The sequence below is a fragment of the Protopterus annectens genome, chromosome 8.part0 (genome assembly GCF_019279795.1).
Source record: "Protopterus annectens isolate FY-2018-M chromosome 8.part0, PAN1.0, whole genome shotgun sequence".
NCBI lineage: Eukaryota > Metazoa > Chordata > Ceratodontiformes > Protopteridae > Protopterus > Protopterus annectens.
Genome location: NC_056741.1, coordinates 474,299,621 through 474,316,916, shown reverse-complemented (window position 1 = coordinate 474,316,916; position 17,296 = coordinate 474,299,621). Strand labels below are relative to the sequence as shown.

The 17,296-nt window shown below is 41.7% G+C and overlaps 1 protein-coding gene across 1 annotated transcript in view; it reads right to left on the bottom strand.

Annotated features, from left to right (window-relative positions):
* The window catches only part of LOC122808888 (transketolase-like protein 2), a 327,865-nt gene that overhangs the window by 50,195 nt on the left and 260,374 nt on the right, over positions 1 to 17,296 (bottom strand). The window contains exon 12 of the mRNA XM_044080001.1: positions 3,297 to 3,393. Within this exon, the coding sequence (XP_043935936.1) occupies positions 3,297 to 3,393 (97 nt within the window). The remainder of the gene's footprint in view (positions 1 to 3,296; positions 3,394 to 17,296) is intronic.

Below are 17,296 nucleotides of genomic sequence, written 5' to 3'. Positions count from 1 at the left end.
CATGTAGATGAAGTTTGATTTATAGGTGGGCGATATGCTGAGTCTATTACACCATCTTATTTGGTGACTATTTAGTTCCTTTCACCTGGTATATGAGAAACCATTTCTTTAAAGGAACACAGGGAACAGGGTGGGCTTGTGCATAGCTAAAAAGGCTAGAAACTGCTTGCCACAGAGAAGTCTATATGAAATGGAGAAGGCTGTCCCCAATTTGACAGCTGATCATCTCAGTTAGAAACTGAGGTTTCACGCAGAGTTACAAACTTTGAAAGTTGCATTATATTCAGTAATGGGTTAGATAAAAATACGAGTAAAGGAATTCAGGACTTTTCTGAATCTGTTCCTGTGGCAGTGCTCTTGCACCCGATTTAGAGTAGGACTCTATCAAGCTCCACACAAAGGTCTACCTCTGACATTTGCCTTGAAAGGACAAACAGACTTTCCTAAATACTGCAGCAACAAGACAAAAGATAAGGAATCAACATGAGTGCCTAGATCTCTTACGACTGCGTATGATTGGAGGGCTGCATCACCTACATGGCATGGGAAAGTGTTTGGTTTGCTAAACTATACTACACTTCATTTGAGACCACTGTCTTTTTATCATGGGTTCATAGGAGTTTACTAGGCTAATTACCACAAGGGCCATTTTAAGCCTAGATGTGCATTCCAAATCTCTGACAAGTTCTGATACTCTTGATAAGTGTAAGTAGAGGCGTGGGAGATTAAAAATTTACAAGCAGGGTCCTGGGAGCTTAATCATTTACAGGCTGTGTGTCCATTAAAGACATACGGGCCAAGCCAGGGATGAATTTCCTAATTCCCAAATTGTCCAAGTTACACTGAGTTAGGGAGGAACTCTGCTTCACATGGATGGGGAGCCTGTTCCAGAGATGGGGCAGTCTCTGGGATACATACCTGTAGTCTCTCCAGCAGGTCCTATGTGCATCACAGGCAAGGTTCAAGTCTTTTGAACAGATCATTCTGGTGCGGTTTGTTTTATAAAACAGCATACTGAAGGAAGAGTGAGCTAGTGGAAGTCTGCATGACAAGTCACGTTTACAGGCATCCACAAGCCTTTATAACCACAGGCTAGGAGTGTTGGCCTAAAGATACAAGCAGCATGTCAAAATACAACAGCCCAATACGGTCCTGAAAGCAAAACAAGTTGTGGTGCATCAGAGAAGTGGTATCTGCAACTTTAATCACATGGGTGGTCAAAGTCTAAGCCTATCCTATAAGCTCTAACTGATCGGTCAAGCAAACCCCTCTCTAGGGCAGGAATAGCTTTGGTATGCTATCAAAAATGTCATACGCAGCACTTTAGTTCCATATGAAGTCTCTCCTAACATAGAAACTATCAAGTTTCTTCCAAAGCCAGACACCAATCAGAATGGATAGTGCACGTCTGCAAGGTGGTGTACCCTCTGTTGACATCAATACATGAGGGAGCAAATTCTACCACAACTGATTGACAAGGGTCTGGGGAAACCAAATCTAAATGTAGGAATGGAAGACAAAGCAGTGAGCAATAGAAAGATTACTTGATGTTAGGATCCTGGATTGGTTGGCCAAAATACCATTCTGCAAAAATAAAAAGGCACTCATTCTTGCCATTAACTTTAAATTTCCTTTCTGCCTTTTTATCCAGCTTTCGCAGTGTCACTATCCATTACTGGGTCTACCAACTCTGCTCTGCTAATCCCAGACTATCCCTGTTCTAAGGCTTATGTCATTGTGGAACCTTGGGGCATCCTGGAGAGATTGTACCATTAACTTGATTTTTCCATTTCTGACCGACCCCCTTGGCACTACCAGTTGCATACAAGAACTACTCTCCATAAGGGAAAGCCTAGACGCGCCCCCCCCCCCCAATGAGCACACAAACTCCCTGCCCACCATCACCTCAGATGCAGGAGCTCCTGCTGTTGAGTGCTGGTTTAAGCCTACTACAAAGTAGGCGGAAAACCTTACCCAAATCATCCCGCAGTGACAAGCGCCAATGCTCTGAAACACTAGCAAAAGAATTGGTAATCACAGAATTGCAGTATGACACAAGCCCACTGCAGAAGAAATTAGACTCGATGTCCCATTAGCATACATTTGGCAAAGCCTTTAACTACATTACATTCCTTATTAGGTGTGACAGGAACCAAGACAGGTGAGAAATACTAGAGGAACCCCAAGCAGAGGTAGAACACACTCCCTTATCATACCAATTTTAAGAGGTTAAACACCCTGCTAAACTGCACTCCAGACCAAACTATCACAAATCAGCAGCTCTGCTTAGATAGCAGGGTGGCTTAAAGACGCCGGCCTCCTGAAGGTCCAAAATGAAAGCCAGGATGTCATCCAGGGTGCTTTGATATGCTAATGGGACCAAAAACCTTTGTTTCTCTCAGGCTGCCTACAGTAATAGTTGCACCAAATGGAATATATGCTGCAAACATATGCTCAAAGACACTGTATACACAGAAAAATATGCATAAGTTTTTTTTTTTTTTTTTTTTTTTACAGAATGCATACTGTGAGTACTGTCTACTACAGTGCTCTGAACTACACCTAATGTAGTTAAACCCCCCCCCCCTTCTACCAAGCTCCACACATGGGTCTATATTAGAACACCAAAAGTTCTAAATATCAAATGCTCAAGAGCAAAGATGCAGGACTTTGTTTTTTTATCGCAGTACAGTGAAGATGGGAATATTTGCCCTTTCCTCACTGTAGTGCGATCTCTGAGTTCCCCCACAATAGTGAACACAAAATCAGCTCCTCTCTAGATGTCGATGTCAAGTAGCCTGCGTAATCTGATGCTTGTGCCAGATTTTAAAGATCTTACAGTCCTGGATACAGAGGAGACAATACCACTGCTTTTCACTGCTGACAAAAGTGGCAGTAAGCATTTTTAATGGTTAAGCATGTGAACACAGAAATGGCAATAGCAACAAACTTGACCAAAACTTTCAGGCTTTGTATGTAGAGCCAATGCCAGCCTGTTCCATCACTGCATGCATTGGCACAGGTACCTCTACAATCAGAAACAAGACTACCAGGGGGGTACACAAATACAAAAGATGGAAAGGAAATATCCAAGCAAGAACCCAGCGTTTAGAATCTCAGCAAAATAAAAATACAGTTCAACTTTAAAAATGGACTACAGCACAATCTAGTGAATAACTAACAGCAGTAGAGTAATGGTCCAGATAAGCAAAAACCTGCTTAAAACCTCCTGATTTTAAACACATTTATAAAAGGGTGGCTAAATTAAGCACGATGCACTGCTTACAAAAGCTCACCTGCTTTAGCCAGTTCATCAGCAGCTTTCAATGACTCATGTAATGTAACTCCAGCTCCAATCACTGTAACACGATCACTCTCACTGCTCCGAACCACCTGCCAAAAAAACCCAAACAAAAACAAGATAGTTACCAGCAAGGTCTTAAACTGAAATCCATTATCCTAAAGCTTAAAATACCTGTAATTTTCACACTTGATACGAGAAGGCACCCACCCCTAGTTTCTCCTCAAAGCAGGAACACATACAGGACAAGACATATACAAAGTTTAAGAAAAAGGGGGAGAATACCCTCAATAGGAAGCAAACTGGGGTTACAAAGTACAATGTTAAGATGTGGGGAAAATGGAGTAGGGGTGATCAGAGCAGTGGAAAGTACAGCTGTGTAGGCAACTTACTGTAACATTACATGCATTAAGTGTGGTCCCTACTCAACATACAGAAATCTCTACCACAGGCAAAAGTCCAAAATCTGTCCAGATTTAGCCAAACATTTCCCATGTCAAGACTTCTCATCTTACATGGCATATAGGTGGTATCCACACACCATCTTTGGTTGATCCCCCCCCCAACAAGGTACAGCCATGTCTATATTTACAGCTTGACAAAGTTCAAGCCCTCCTGGGGAATCCAAGCAAGAGGGGATCAAGGTCACATTTGGAGTAAATGGATATCTGAACCCAGACCATCACAGTTTTATTACAAAAGAGATAATAGGGAAACAGACTGCCACACTGATATCCACAATTAGTGAGTTGCCCACAACTGCATTAGGGCCTCTGTGGGTCGCCGACACATACAGACGAAAGATTCCCATAGCTAGACAAAACCAGGTGGAGTAGTTAACACTGCTCAAATTAGGACTGGATGATACCATTTATGATAAAAGTAGAGCAAATATACCCCTTGCCCTGGATATCACATCCATCCTACAGTGTTGAGAAGGTATGGGGAGAGACCGGGCAGCAGTTTCTAAAGTGTCTTGTGCACCAACCCTTTTCGGAAGGCACGGTAGCTACAGTCCCCCTTTAGCAGGGGATCCCGACTTTCAGAACCTATCCAAGTCAGGTAGCAAAATTTTGTATAGTGTTCTAGCCACACAGTCCTGGATAAACCCTTATTTCATGCAAAAGAGCTAACTTCTGCAAGGAAAAGTGTGTACTGAACTTGATCCAGAGTAAACACTTGGCATTCCAGAAGGGTTAGTGCATGGGGTCTCAGTCTTTAGCTCACTGCAAAAGGGCTAGAAACAGTTAAGCGAGTAATATTCCCCCATTAAAGTTGGCGCACTGTTGAAACTTCTGGAAAAGCCTAAAAACGGTCATCCATGTCATACCCCAATGGGGAGAGCTCAGACGCCAATGAATCTGATGAAAACTTCCCTTTCTTTGATATGCGAAATGAAAACCAAAAACAGGATGGCATAGGCTGTGCTTTGGCTCCCAGCAGGTTTGCTATAACCTTAAATTCCTCTACAAACTTTATGTAGAAAATTCAAAACATGGTGGCCGATACTTGCATTACCAAGCCTTCACCCAGAGCTGGGACAAACATCCGACAGGAGCAAAGGTATTAGGGTGCTCCATCGATAAAGTTTTCATTCTACTGAATGAAACAGCAAGAATACCTGGATGTTCAAGTCAAAGAGAGGTAGCATGACCTTTGCAGTGTGGGTGCCTAGGAACCAGCATTCAGCAGAGAAACACCAACACTTGTGCAGCAGCAGCCACCAAAGAAATGCCATTGCCTGTCCTCAAAGGGATCATGTTAAAATTGGAAAGTATGTTTATTCTAAATTTTGGTACCTTGAAACCTAAAGGTTTAAATTTAGAAAATAATCTAACTATTTAAGTTATGATGTAGCATTACAAGTATCTATTTTGTATTGTGTATTTTATATTGCATCATGTCTCTTTTTCCAAAAAAAGTACAGTTTTGTACCTACCATAAATGTAGATGTTCGAAGATCTACATTGCTGCAGTCCTTACACTTGGGTAGTCCGCTGTCCTCAGTCGGCCCGAATATCAAAGTATTAGGCTGACGTCGGTCAAGGCGCTTAAGACTGACATCAGGACATCAGGGTACAAATGCGCATGACCGACGTCATATCCTCAGTCTTTTCTTGCCCCAGATGTCAGAAGACCCTAAAAAGAAAGGCCAAAACCAAAAGACAGCAAAAAACAACCAACCACCCTTGCACTAATCATATGTACAATATATACAATATCCACAATATTTACAACCCAAACCACACAACCGCCTCTAACTACAGAGGGGAAGGAGGGAGGGTACATTGGACTGCAGCAATGTAGATCTTCGAACATCTACATTTATGGTAGGTACAAAACTGTACTATGTTCTTCATCTCACATTGCTGCAGTCCTTACACTTGGGTAGAATCCCAAAGCAGAGGTAAGGGAGGATGGCAAAACTATAAAGCATTAGGAGCTGCCAAAATGCCCTGTAAAATTGCAGTGGCAAAACCAGCCCTAGATTTAGAGTAAAGTGGAAGGTGGTAATGCTTAGAGAAAGTATGCACTGAACTCCAAGTATGAGGCCTAATAATCCCAGCTGGAATCTCCTTACCATGATGGGAATAACAAAAAGCAATACAAAACACAATCCACTTAGAAATAGTTTGTTTTGAAACAGGCTTGCCCTGAGAACCCAAAGCAAATGAAACAAATAACTGCTGAGACTGCCTGAACCCTTTAGTTCTGCTCAAATAATATCGCAACTGCCTGTGTATATCCAAAGTGTGCAAAATCTTTTCCCCTTTATTTTGGGGGTTTGCATAAAAAGTAGGCAAATGAATAGTTTGGTTTAAAGCCACACTAGAAACCACTTTAGGCATAAAGGAAGGATTAGTACGCAAAGATACTCTGTCCTTATGGAAAATTAAGAAAGGCTCAACTGCCATAAGGGCCTGTAATTCAGAAACCCTTCTCGCAGAGGTAATGGCCAACAAAAAAGCAGTCTTCCATGATAAATATTTCAACTCTGCAGTAGTTGCAGGCTCAAAAGGTTGTAGAGTGAGTTTCTCCAACACAAAATTGAGATCCCAAGCAGGAGTAGGAGCTCTACGTGGGGGTCTTATATTCTTTGCCCCTCTAAGGAATTGCTTAAACAAAGGATGAGAAAACAATGGTGGATCACAGTCATAGTGAGCAGAAATTGCTGCAGCATGAACCTTAATAGAGGAGAAGGACAAACCGTTGTCCAGTAACTCAGTAAGATATTGAAGAGCCACACTTAAATTAGGCTTAGAAACATCAAATTCCTTTGCTGTACTCCAAAATAAAAATCTCCTCCATTTATCTGCGTACACTTTTCTTGTACTAGGCCTTCTGGCCTCCAAAATAACATTCAAAACTTGCTGTGGAAGCTGAGACCCTCCAGGGTTTAAAACAGAATATGCCAGGCTGTTGGATGCAGAGAGTGAAGTTTGACAGAGTAAATGACTGTTCTCCTGAGACAGCAGGTGTGGAATCGAAGGCAAAGGCCATGGAGGCTCCCGTATCAGACTTCTCAGTAATGGGTACCAGTGCTGTCGAGGCCAATCTGGAGCTATTAGAATCATCCTTGGCTTGTCCTGTCTGACCTTCAGGAGTACCTTTGGGAGGAGAGGCAGAGGTGGAAAGGCATACACATGAAGATTGCTCCAATTGAATGAGAGAGCATCCACTTTCCAAGCTGTGGGATGAAACCTTTTTGTGCAAAACTTTGGCAGCTGGTAGTTTAGTGGAGAAGCGAACAGATCTATGTCTGGAGTTCCCCATAACACTGTCAATTTCTGAAATACATGAGGATCCAATTTCCACTCGTGGGGATCCATAATTTGTCTGTTCAACACATCTGCTAAGGAGTTCTGTGCTCCCGGCAGAAACCTTGCCTGAAGATTTAGCTGTAAACTGAGAGCAGTCTCCCACAAAATCATTGCTTGTCTGCAAAGAGGATAAGAATGCGTTCCCCCTTGCTTGTTGATGTACCACATGACAGTTGTGTTGTCTGTTAGAACCAACACCTGCCCTGGAAAAAGTAAATCCTTGAAAGCTATTAATGCAAATTGGACTGCTAACATCTCCTTCAAGTTGATATGTAGATGTTGAAGTCTGGCAGGCCACGTGTCTTGTACCCACTTTCCATTTAGATGAGCTCCCCAAGCTTTGTCTGAGGCATCTGTCGTTAGAATCTGACTCGCCTCTGGCCGGGTCACAGAGAGTCCCTTGTTTAGGTGACATTCCTGAGCCCACCACAAAAATTCCTTTTGAATGCAAGGTATTATCTGAATGACAGTGTCCATATCTTGGCAGTGCTGTGTCCATACATTTTTGAGATACCATTGTAGCTTCCTCATATGCAGTTTGGCATTGGGAAGCACCAGAATACAAGATGCCATGAACCCCAAGGCTTGAAGGACTGTCCTTGCAGTCAGCCTGGACTGATGAGACAATTGATGGAAGTACAGAGAAAGATTCTTTTGTTTGTCCGGGGTCAAAAAGGCCTTCTGGGATGCTGTATTCAGTCTCACACCCAGAAAGCACATGTCCTGAGAGGGTACTAGACTGGACTTTATTTCGTTCACAGAATACCCCAGGCATCTTAGCACTGCTATCACATACTGTAAATGATGAAGAAGTTCGTCCTTTTCTTGGGCCAGAATCAGGCAATCGTCCAAATAAGGATAGATCTGTATTCCTCTTAGCCTGAAGAAAGCTATCACTGGAGCCAGAACCTTTGTGAACACTCTGGGCGCAGTAGATGAGCCAAAGGGCAATGCAGAGAACTGATAATGAGAAGTCCCAGCCCGAAAACGCAGATACTTCCTGCAACTGAGCCTGATAGGAACATGAAGGTAAGCCTCCTTGAGATCCAGAGTCACCATCCAGTGATCTTTGCCCAGCAGAGGCAAAAGCTGTTGTAACGTCAACATTTTGAACTTGGGAATGTCCAGATATGTGTTGAGGATAGATAAATCCAAAATTGGTCTCCACGTGTTCCCCTTCTTTGGTACTAGGAACAGGCGAGAATAAAATCCTAGGCCCACTTCTGGCAGAGGGACCGGTTGTATGGCCCCTATTTGAAGTAGCAGAGAAATTTGTTTGTGAGCCTCTAGTCTTTGAAAGGAGGCAATGTATGGAAATAAAACTTGTAACCTTGGTATATGATATCCAATTTTCCTTGAAGAGTGCCAACCTTCCCCCCAAAGGTGCTGCCAGGCAAGAAGGATCTGGCAGCTGAAAAGGTAGGTCATTGGGCCTGTTTACGAAAGGACTGGCCCCTGCCCTCACCCGAAGATTGTGCAGGTGAACTCCCTGTTCTAGGTCTGAAGGAACTCTGAGCTCTACCCCTACCACGTCTAGATCTACCCTAGACTGAGAATCATAAGAAGGATACGTCCACCCCTTAGCAGGCCAATTCCTACTAAACTTCGGAGGCTGAACTTGCAAAAAATCTTTAACAGCCTGCATAGACTTAGCCTTGTCTTCCATTTTCTTCAAGACTGACTCCACAGGTGAACCAAACACATCAGACTGTAAAGGAGCATCCAAAATCCTTGTCTTAACATGGTCAGATAAATCAGCCAGGCGTGCCTGCGAAAAACCGAACCAGTGGCAGCCACCCTAGACGAGGCCTGTACAGTATCAAAACCACATTGTAAAGAATGCTTACCCACTTGTTCAGAGACATGCACCAAATCTTGCAATTCTTTACACTCAATGCCTTCCGCCAGAGCATCTACCTTAGACTTCAATTGAGAAAGAAGATAGTTTTGATATTTCAACATGTGAAACTGGCAATTCAAAGCCCTCATAGCTAAGGTGGAAGTAGTATAGACTTTCTTTCCCCATCTATCCAAAGCTCTGGCCTCTTTATCTGGAGGCACCGGATTCTTTACAACAGAGGCCTTGACACCCTTAGGTCCCTGACTAACAGTTTCTGGGTCCGCCCTAGGACTCTTATAAAGATATTTATGAGCCTCAGGCACCCTGTAATATCTATCCGGCTTAACAGGAGCAGGAGGCAAAGAATCAGGATTAAGTGAAGCCTCTGCAAACACATCTTCCACAACATCCAGAACAGGTGGTATAGCCAAGGGCCTATGCTGGGGCAAAAGCAAAATTCCCAAGCCTTTTCCTGGAATCAGAGAAATCCTGACCTTCCCACTTAAAATGTTCCCTCATGGAATGAAGAGTCTCTGAAAAGAGAAATCCTCTGGAGGAGAAGCAGAAGGAGTCGAATCATCTGCATCAGAATCAGAATAAAGAGAGTATTCCTGCAAGTCTTCAGTCAAGACTCTGAAACATCCAAGCCTGCTCAAAACTCCCCAACTCTGGCTCCACCCTAGGCCTCTTATCAGGAGGGGGCAAAGAACCTCTAATCAAAGTAATTAAATCTTCTGCCATTTTAAGCATGTGCTTCTTGGGCACAGACCCTGCTGAACTAGGAGTGACACCAACAGAAGCTAAACCTGGCCTGCCTCTGGGAGAAGCCTTGGAAACAGAAGGAGAGGGCCTAACCACCCTAGGAAGGGAGGGGAGTACAGTAACCTGAGAAGCCCCTTCAGCCTGACCTACCTCCTGAGAGGCCACATCCTGCAATATCAAAGTCTCCCCCTGGGACTCCAGAGAAGCCTCGGCGGAACCACCGGTTCCACTGACGCTCTAAAGAACCGGCGTCCGCACGGACGACTCTTCTTGCCTGGGTTTAGCTGCTTTGTCTTTGCGCTTCGAGGAAGCGGGCGCCTGAGCATCCGACGGCATATTATAATTGCACCGCTCAAGACCAACCTGGCACAATCTAACCTTCGCTAATAGTGCGCTTATTGAACCTAGCACAAAAGCGACACCCAACAACGCCGTGCTCAGGCCCCAAACAAGGAATACACAAAGTATGATAATCTCTATGCGGTATCTGCTTCCCACAAGAAATACAGTTATTCACTTTTTCTGACATCCGGTAAACCACTGAGGCAAGAAAAACTAAAATATTCCCCAACGGGGTACTTAGCCAACTTTGACTCTGTCTGAAACTCCGAATTCGAAAAATTTCAGAACGCCGAACGGCACTTGCAACGCTGCTTCTGCATCGGACCATGCGGCAAAAAAGACTGAGGATATGACGTCGGTCATGCGCATTTGTACCCTGACGTCCTGATGTCAGTCTTAAGCGCCTTGACCGACGTCAGCCTAATACTTTGATATTCGGGCCGACCGAGGACAGCGGACTACCCAAGTGTAAGGACTGCAGCAATGTGAGATGAAGAACATCAAACATTTCCCTATTGTCTGTGTCTTAGTAGTTTTTCTGTATGGCCCTTTTATTCTGTCAATGATGCATAAGCTTGATTATTTAATTAATCAATTATGAAAATTTGTATAAAATGATGCATGTGTTTGGAAATGGTTATTCCTTTGAAGGCTGTGGAAGCCGAGGTACCAGAATAAACCTGTGTGCATAAAGTTCCTGCACTCCTTTTTGGTGGTTTTCGTGGACTGCTTGGTTTTATTTTGAGTGGTGGTGTTTTTCCTGTGGAGAGCAGGTTCCTTTTCATTTATTATGGCTAATTTAGCCTGCAATGATGAAGGTTTCCATTTTGCTGATTTGCGTAAGGAAAGGGACGACAAACTGGCAGTGTCTGATCCATGGGCAGTTTCAGTATGTACTGATCGGGATAAGAGGTTTGATGAACTTAAAAAGCTAAGATTCAAAGAAACCTTTATTTTACGATACTCGTTTGTTAGAAAAATATGTCAGTTTGTCGATTACACCCAGGGGACTTCGGGTGGACAAACTACCTGCATCCAAATTTACCGACGATGAGACTGAACTTATTGAAGAATGGAAGGCTGCCTCATTACAGTGTTCCTTAAGCTGGCTCAAGATACTCATTAAACGCAACCGAAAGAATCTGGGGATAGTCCAACTCAGAATTGCAGAGGTGGAAGAAAGTCTGCTTACTGAAATCCCTAGTGAAGTTTTTCGTGTCACAATGAAAGGTATTAATACAGAGACCAGCAAATTTGAGAATGAAATAATTTCTAGAAAGAACAAACTGAATAGGGATATTAATGATTTTAGTAACACTGTATATTTGTGGCAGCGTAAACGTAAAAATGGTACATCCGGAACCGGAAGAACTGAGGGAGCTTCCAGATTAGTTAGGGATTCTTCGGTCTCATCTTCTGATACGGGTATTAGCAGGAAAAGTGTATCGTTCGAAAGAGTTGATAATGCTGAAGACGCCAGTGGCCAGTCGGAGATGGAAGAACAAGTAAACTGGAATTTTCGCCAGGGCAGCAAGCGAAAATCAAGAAGCAAAGGTCGTAACAGACGACGCTGAAAGGGAGCAGTCTTTGGCTGTACCTAGAGAGACTTTGAGGTTGGGACAATTTGCTTTTTCAAATGTTTTATACAATTGTGAACAGAAGCATATTGTAAATTTAAGTGACCTTGTGGTCACTTCTGATATGGAGCAGGTTCTACTTAAGGGAAGCAAGTTTGTGCCTACCAAGATACCAGCTCTTTCAGATTTAATTATTGATGTTAAGCGTTTCTGTAGGAAATTGTATTTAAAAATCTTTGAAAGCAAAAAATCTTCCAATGTTAATATACTGAGCTCTCGGAATGATTTGGAAACTAATACTGTTACTGACACTTGCACTTTCTCTGATGATTTGTCAAGTTCTTTTGATTCTTTGCTGAACCTTTCTGTATATGATTATGAAACTTCTGGTTTAATTGAGGGGGCCAGGGATATATCTGAATTTGATTTATGTGATGCTGAGACTGGGCGTTTTGTGACAGGTTATGGTAAACTCGAAGTTCCTAGTTTGCCAAGTCATAGTTCCTTCTTTCCACCTAAAAACTCTGCTATTTTGAAAGCTTTTGAGAATGTGTTACTTGGCAAAATAGAAGCTGAGTATGGAATCTTTATGAAAAAATATTTTTCTTATAATCTTACAAAAAATGAATGGAAAGCTTTAAAAGACATGCAAGCTGTTTGTGATGCATATGCTTTTTGTCAAGCAGACAACGGAGGGAACTGGGTAATTATGGACAGAGCACACTATTTGAAGATGGTGTTTGATTTATTATCAAACGAAGAAGTTTATGTTGAGTTGCCAAATAATCCTGTCTTGGAATATAATAGAGCCCTGTTAAGAGTTATTGGAGAGGGGCGAGAGACTGGGTTTCCTTACTAGTAAAGATGTTAAAAAACTTTATATTACTAACCCTAGGGATCCCAGTTTTTACGCCCTACCGAAGATGCATAAAAATCTTGTTGACCCTCCTGGCCGCCCTATAGTTTCTTGTTGCGGTTGCTTTCTTGAACACATTGGTATATTGGTATATTATTGGATAGTATTCTTAAGAAAGAATTGATTCATGTTTCTTCACATATTAGGAATACTAATGATTTTTGTATTAAGGTCAAGAATATGCAATGGGACATTACATCCACCGTGGCCCAATAAAAATTAAAGGCACTTTACACAAGTATTAAGACAAGATGGGGTTTGGAGGCCATTTATAATATATTGGGGGAGGGCCCACGCACTTCATTTATTATTTCTTTGTTACATTAACCCACAATTATTTTTGCTGTGAAGACAAGATATTTCTGCAAAAAGAAGGCACCGCAATGGGTGCGAATTTTGCCCCTAGCTATGCGATATTATTTATGTCTTTTTTTGTGATTACTTATCTGTATAGGAGTTCTTTCAGAATAATGTTGTACTCTATTATAGATATATCGACAATTTGATTTTTGTATGTACTGGCAGTAATACTGAATTTGAAGGTTTTATTGCCAGTTTACATGAGAACAGATTTGGTCTTGAATTCACTTATGTTCTGAATAAAAGCATTATTCAGTTTTTAGATATTTCCTTATATGTGGATTCTACTAATAGAGTACAATATAGACCATACAGGAAAGTTACTGCAACCAATAACTTCTTACATGCCATGAGTGCGCATCCAAGATATTTGATTGAAGCACTACCCTATGGTGAGTTTAAACGCACGTTGGAGCACACTTCTGATACTAATTTGCTTAACTTTGAATTTAGGATGGTTGCAAATAGGCTTTTGGAAAGAGGCTATTCTGAAGTTTCCATAAAGAATGGTAGTGATAGATTGTTTAATCCTGATTCTTTTATTAGGAAGACAGATAAAATCTATGACTTGAGTGAGAATAAACTTGTTTTGAATGAAGAGAATAGAATCTTTTTAGTTAAGTATTCTTCCTTTTCTCCTATTCTTAAGGAAATAGTAGATTTTCTTTGGCCTATTGTTTGTCATAATGACGAAATTGGCCATTTATTTCCTAACAGAGTATGTTTTTCATATGGTAGATACGCAAATTTAAAAGAAAAATTAAAGTTTAAATCAAATATTAGGTCAAACATGTTAAGTGGGCTTCCATTAATTAAGGGTATGTTCAAATGTAGAATTTGCTCAAAGGTTATGAATTTAACAGGTAGTTGCATTAATGGCATAAAATATCAAGCTTTGGATACTTTTAATTGCAGATCTTGTGGGGTGGTTTATATAGTAGGCTGTGGGTGCACTCCACCTAAATATTACATAGGACAAACCAAACGCCAGCTAAAGTTAAGAATTATGGAACATATGGGTGACATCAGAAATGGCAGGATGGAAAGTCCAGTTTCTGAACACTTCAATACATTACATAATGGGAAGCTGGATTCTTTCTTTTTCTGTGCATTGGCTAGACCTGATAGTTATAATACTGGGAATTTCTTATGCAAGTTGTTAAAATTGGAAAGTATGTTTATTCTAGATTTTGGTACCTTGAAACCTAAAGGTTTAAATTTAGAAAATAATCTAACTATTTAAGTTATGATGTAGCATTACAAATATCTATTTTGTATTGTGTATTTTATATTACATCACGTCTCTTTTTCCAAAAAACAAACATTTCCCTATTGTCTGTGTCTTAGTAGTTTTTCTGTATGGCCCTTTTATTCTGTCAATGATGCATAAGCTTGATTATTTAATCAATCAATTACGAAAATTTGTACAAAATGATGCATGTGTTTGGAAATGGTTATTCCTTTGAAGGCTGTGGAAGCCGAGGTACCAGAATAAACCTGTGTGCATCAAGTTCCTGCTCTCCTTTTTGGTGGTTTTCGTGGACTTCAAAGGGATCATGTCAGATAAGACTTCAAATTCTGTAATTCAGTCCTTGTAAAAATCAGCTTGGCTAAGGACAGCAAGCTCTGGAGTTGTTGAAAGGTTACAACCTCAACCTTTTGTTTTGTGGTCATTCCAGCTTGTTTTTCTAGAAAGTGTCAGGATTATAGGGCCCAGGTGGCTGGCCAGTATCATGGCCTCTAGCTTTTTCTGGGCAAGTTAAAGAAGATTGGCTCTACTGGCATTTTTCTTTCTAAAGGCTGCAGAGTGTTCTTATTAACTGAATACATGTTAAATTAAAAATTTTTAAAATACAAATGCTGCAAAGAATTAGCAACGTTCCCTGCAAATTAAGGCCAACACCACTATACACACTGTTGAAGATTACTTAAAAATCCACAGCCTTCTGGTGTAAAAGGACAAGCAATCGTTACATGCAAGTTCCAAGGAGAGGAACAATTCAGATATGAAGCCACTTACCCGAGAAAACTCTCTCCACCTCCATTCCTGTAAAGGTCTAGAGATATGAAAGTCAACCGCCCTTAAGATGCGAGGGTAATAGTGATACCTAGAGTTAATGGTCGTAACATCCTCATCATTACTGCACAATATACTCAAATACAGCATACACTACTAGTTTACATATTACACAGAGACCTGGCAGTCTTGCTTGACCAAGCAATTCCAACTTCTCTATATATTAGTGTTAGGATCCTAGAACATCTGCATGTAATCCTTGCCTTTTAAGTGGAACATGCAATAAATACAGGCATAAACTCCTCAATTTGCCAATGAAACTACGATCAACTTGGACAGCATAGCTACAGAAAATGAAAACGACAACCCCCCCCCCCCCAACTGAGGCCAGCAGAAAGTTCACCACTCCAAACCTCAGCCTGTATCAAAGGAAAGATCTGCAATAGTACAGGTACATCATCTTTGAAGAGCCCTTACTAGAACAGGGCCAACATGGCAGTGGAGATTGAAGTCAAACACAGAAGTCAGTCCGGATACACTTCTACCTCCCACTAATGCAAAAGGTGACTTTGGCCCCTAGAAACAAGCAATGGCTTTGTCTACGATGTGCAGTCCTGGGTTTGAGCCTTTCAGAGGCTGTTTTATTGGTTGGGAGGGTGGCCTAATGGTTAAGGTGCTTGCCTTACAAACATAAGATACAGGGTTTGAATCTCACAGGGGATAATCCACTAGGCTTAAAAAATGGCTTGCAAGGGCAGCTAGCCTAGTACTAATCTAGAAGATCTAGAAGAGTGGTAGCAAATAAGCTGTTAAAGAGAAGTCTTTGCAAAGGTGCCAGAAGCAGCTAACTGGCCATGTACTAAACACCAACACTCTCCATCAACTCTGAGCATATGGGGGAGGCTGCTGGGCAGGAGAAATCAGAAAAACGTGCTGCCCCAAATAGCGTTGATTACCTACTCATCAATACACTATCATGCTAAATTACTGTCAAGCTCCAGTGGCAAGAAATGCTCTGCTACCTTAAGAGTTACTACTTGGAATTTGACAGTACCTGACAACATTTTTTGTTATCCAAGACATGATAGAGCACCGATCCTTACAGCAGGGAAGGACCACAGAACTTTCCTACTTCTAAAGCAAATGTATGATCCCTGAATTAAGTACTACAGTAACTGTAAAGTCTGAATAACATCCTTAAGGGAATGGACAGTTTTGGAGGTAACTAGCCCCAGCTTCCAGAGCTCTGTACCTTTTCCTTGCCACTGGCACATTTGACATCAGCCACTCTCTCCAAGACACCTGTACACTACTGGTATAAAAGGTAGGCATCTGTTCATATATTCTTTTGCACCATTAGAAGCTTGGACCAAGGATAACCTCAGAAGTAATCTTCCTTATAACATGCCTACACAGAGTAGAGCAGTCTAGAAAGCTGCGGTCCTCCTTAGGAAGCCTAGAGGAAAAGATAGGGTTCACATACAGGGGACAGGCTGGAGGTGTGGAAGATAAGTGCCCAAATTGGCCTTAAGCTGCTGCAACAAAGCTAGAGAGGGAAGGAAATTAGGACTGCAGAGATTCCTGCTTTTAGTAAAGGAACAGTGTAGTGAAGCAATTGCGTGTTCTAGATGTTTGTACAAGTGGAAATTCAACAGACCAAAAATGAAGATAGTCTCTGAGCACATGCACACTACTTTAATTTGAACACACACATGCACACTACTTTAATTTGAACACAACTCTGCCATTTTCCAACTGTTGTGAAAACTACAAACTTTACATTAAAACGAACTGAACAAAAAGCAGAAACAGCAACTCAGGTTCAAAGTTTACTGTATGCAGAGCAGAGTGGAGCTTTGAAATAGCTTAACCTTTGAATTCCTAACCTTCGAGGCTGTGCAAAAAAGTTATGTACCTACCATAACGTTCCATGTTAGTCTTCTTCTCGCCTTTTCTTGCTGGTTGGGTTCGGAGCTGATCCTCTGCTCCGACTCTGCCATCTCCAAAAGCTCGAGAGCTGTTTACTGGCTCGAGGCTACCCCAATACCCCATGATGCCTGGCATTAGCTACCCAGATATAGTTTGAAAAAGCTATTCCAGACATAACTAAGGAAGAATTCTACCCTATTAGCCCCTTGGACCTAACTATGAAGCTATCTAAGCAAGACAGAGAAGGTTCAGCCAATGAAATCTGAATAAGGGAGCTCCTCTTGATCCACTAGGATAGGGGGATGGAGGGTGGGACACAAGAAAGGAGAGAAGACGACAAACCAACATGGAACGTTATAGTAGGTACATAACCTTCTTTATGTTAAGTTGTCCATCTCGCCTTCATTCTTGCTGGTTGGGACAGCGTCTCT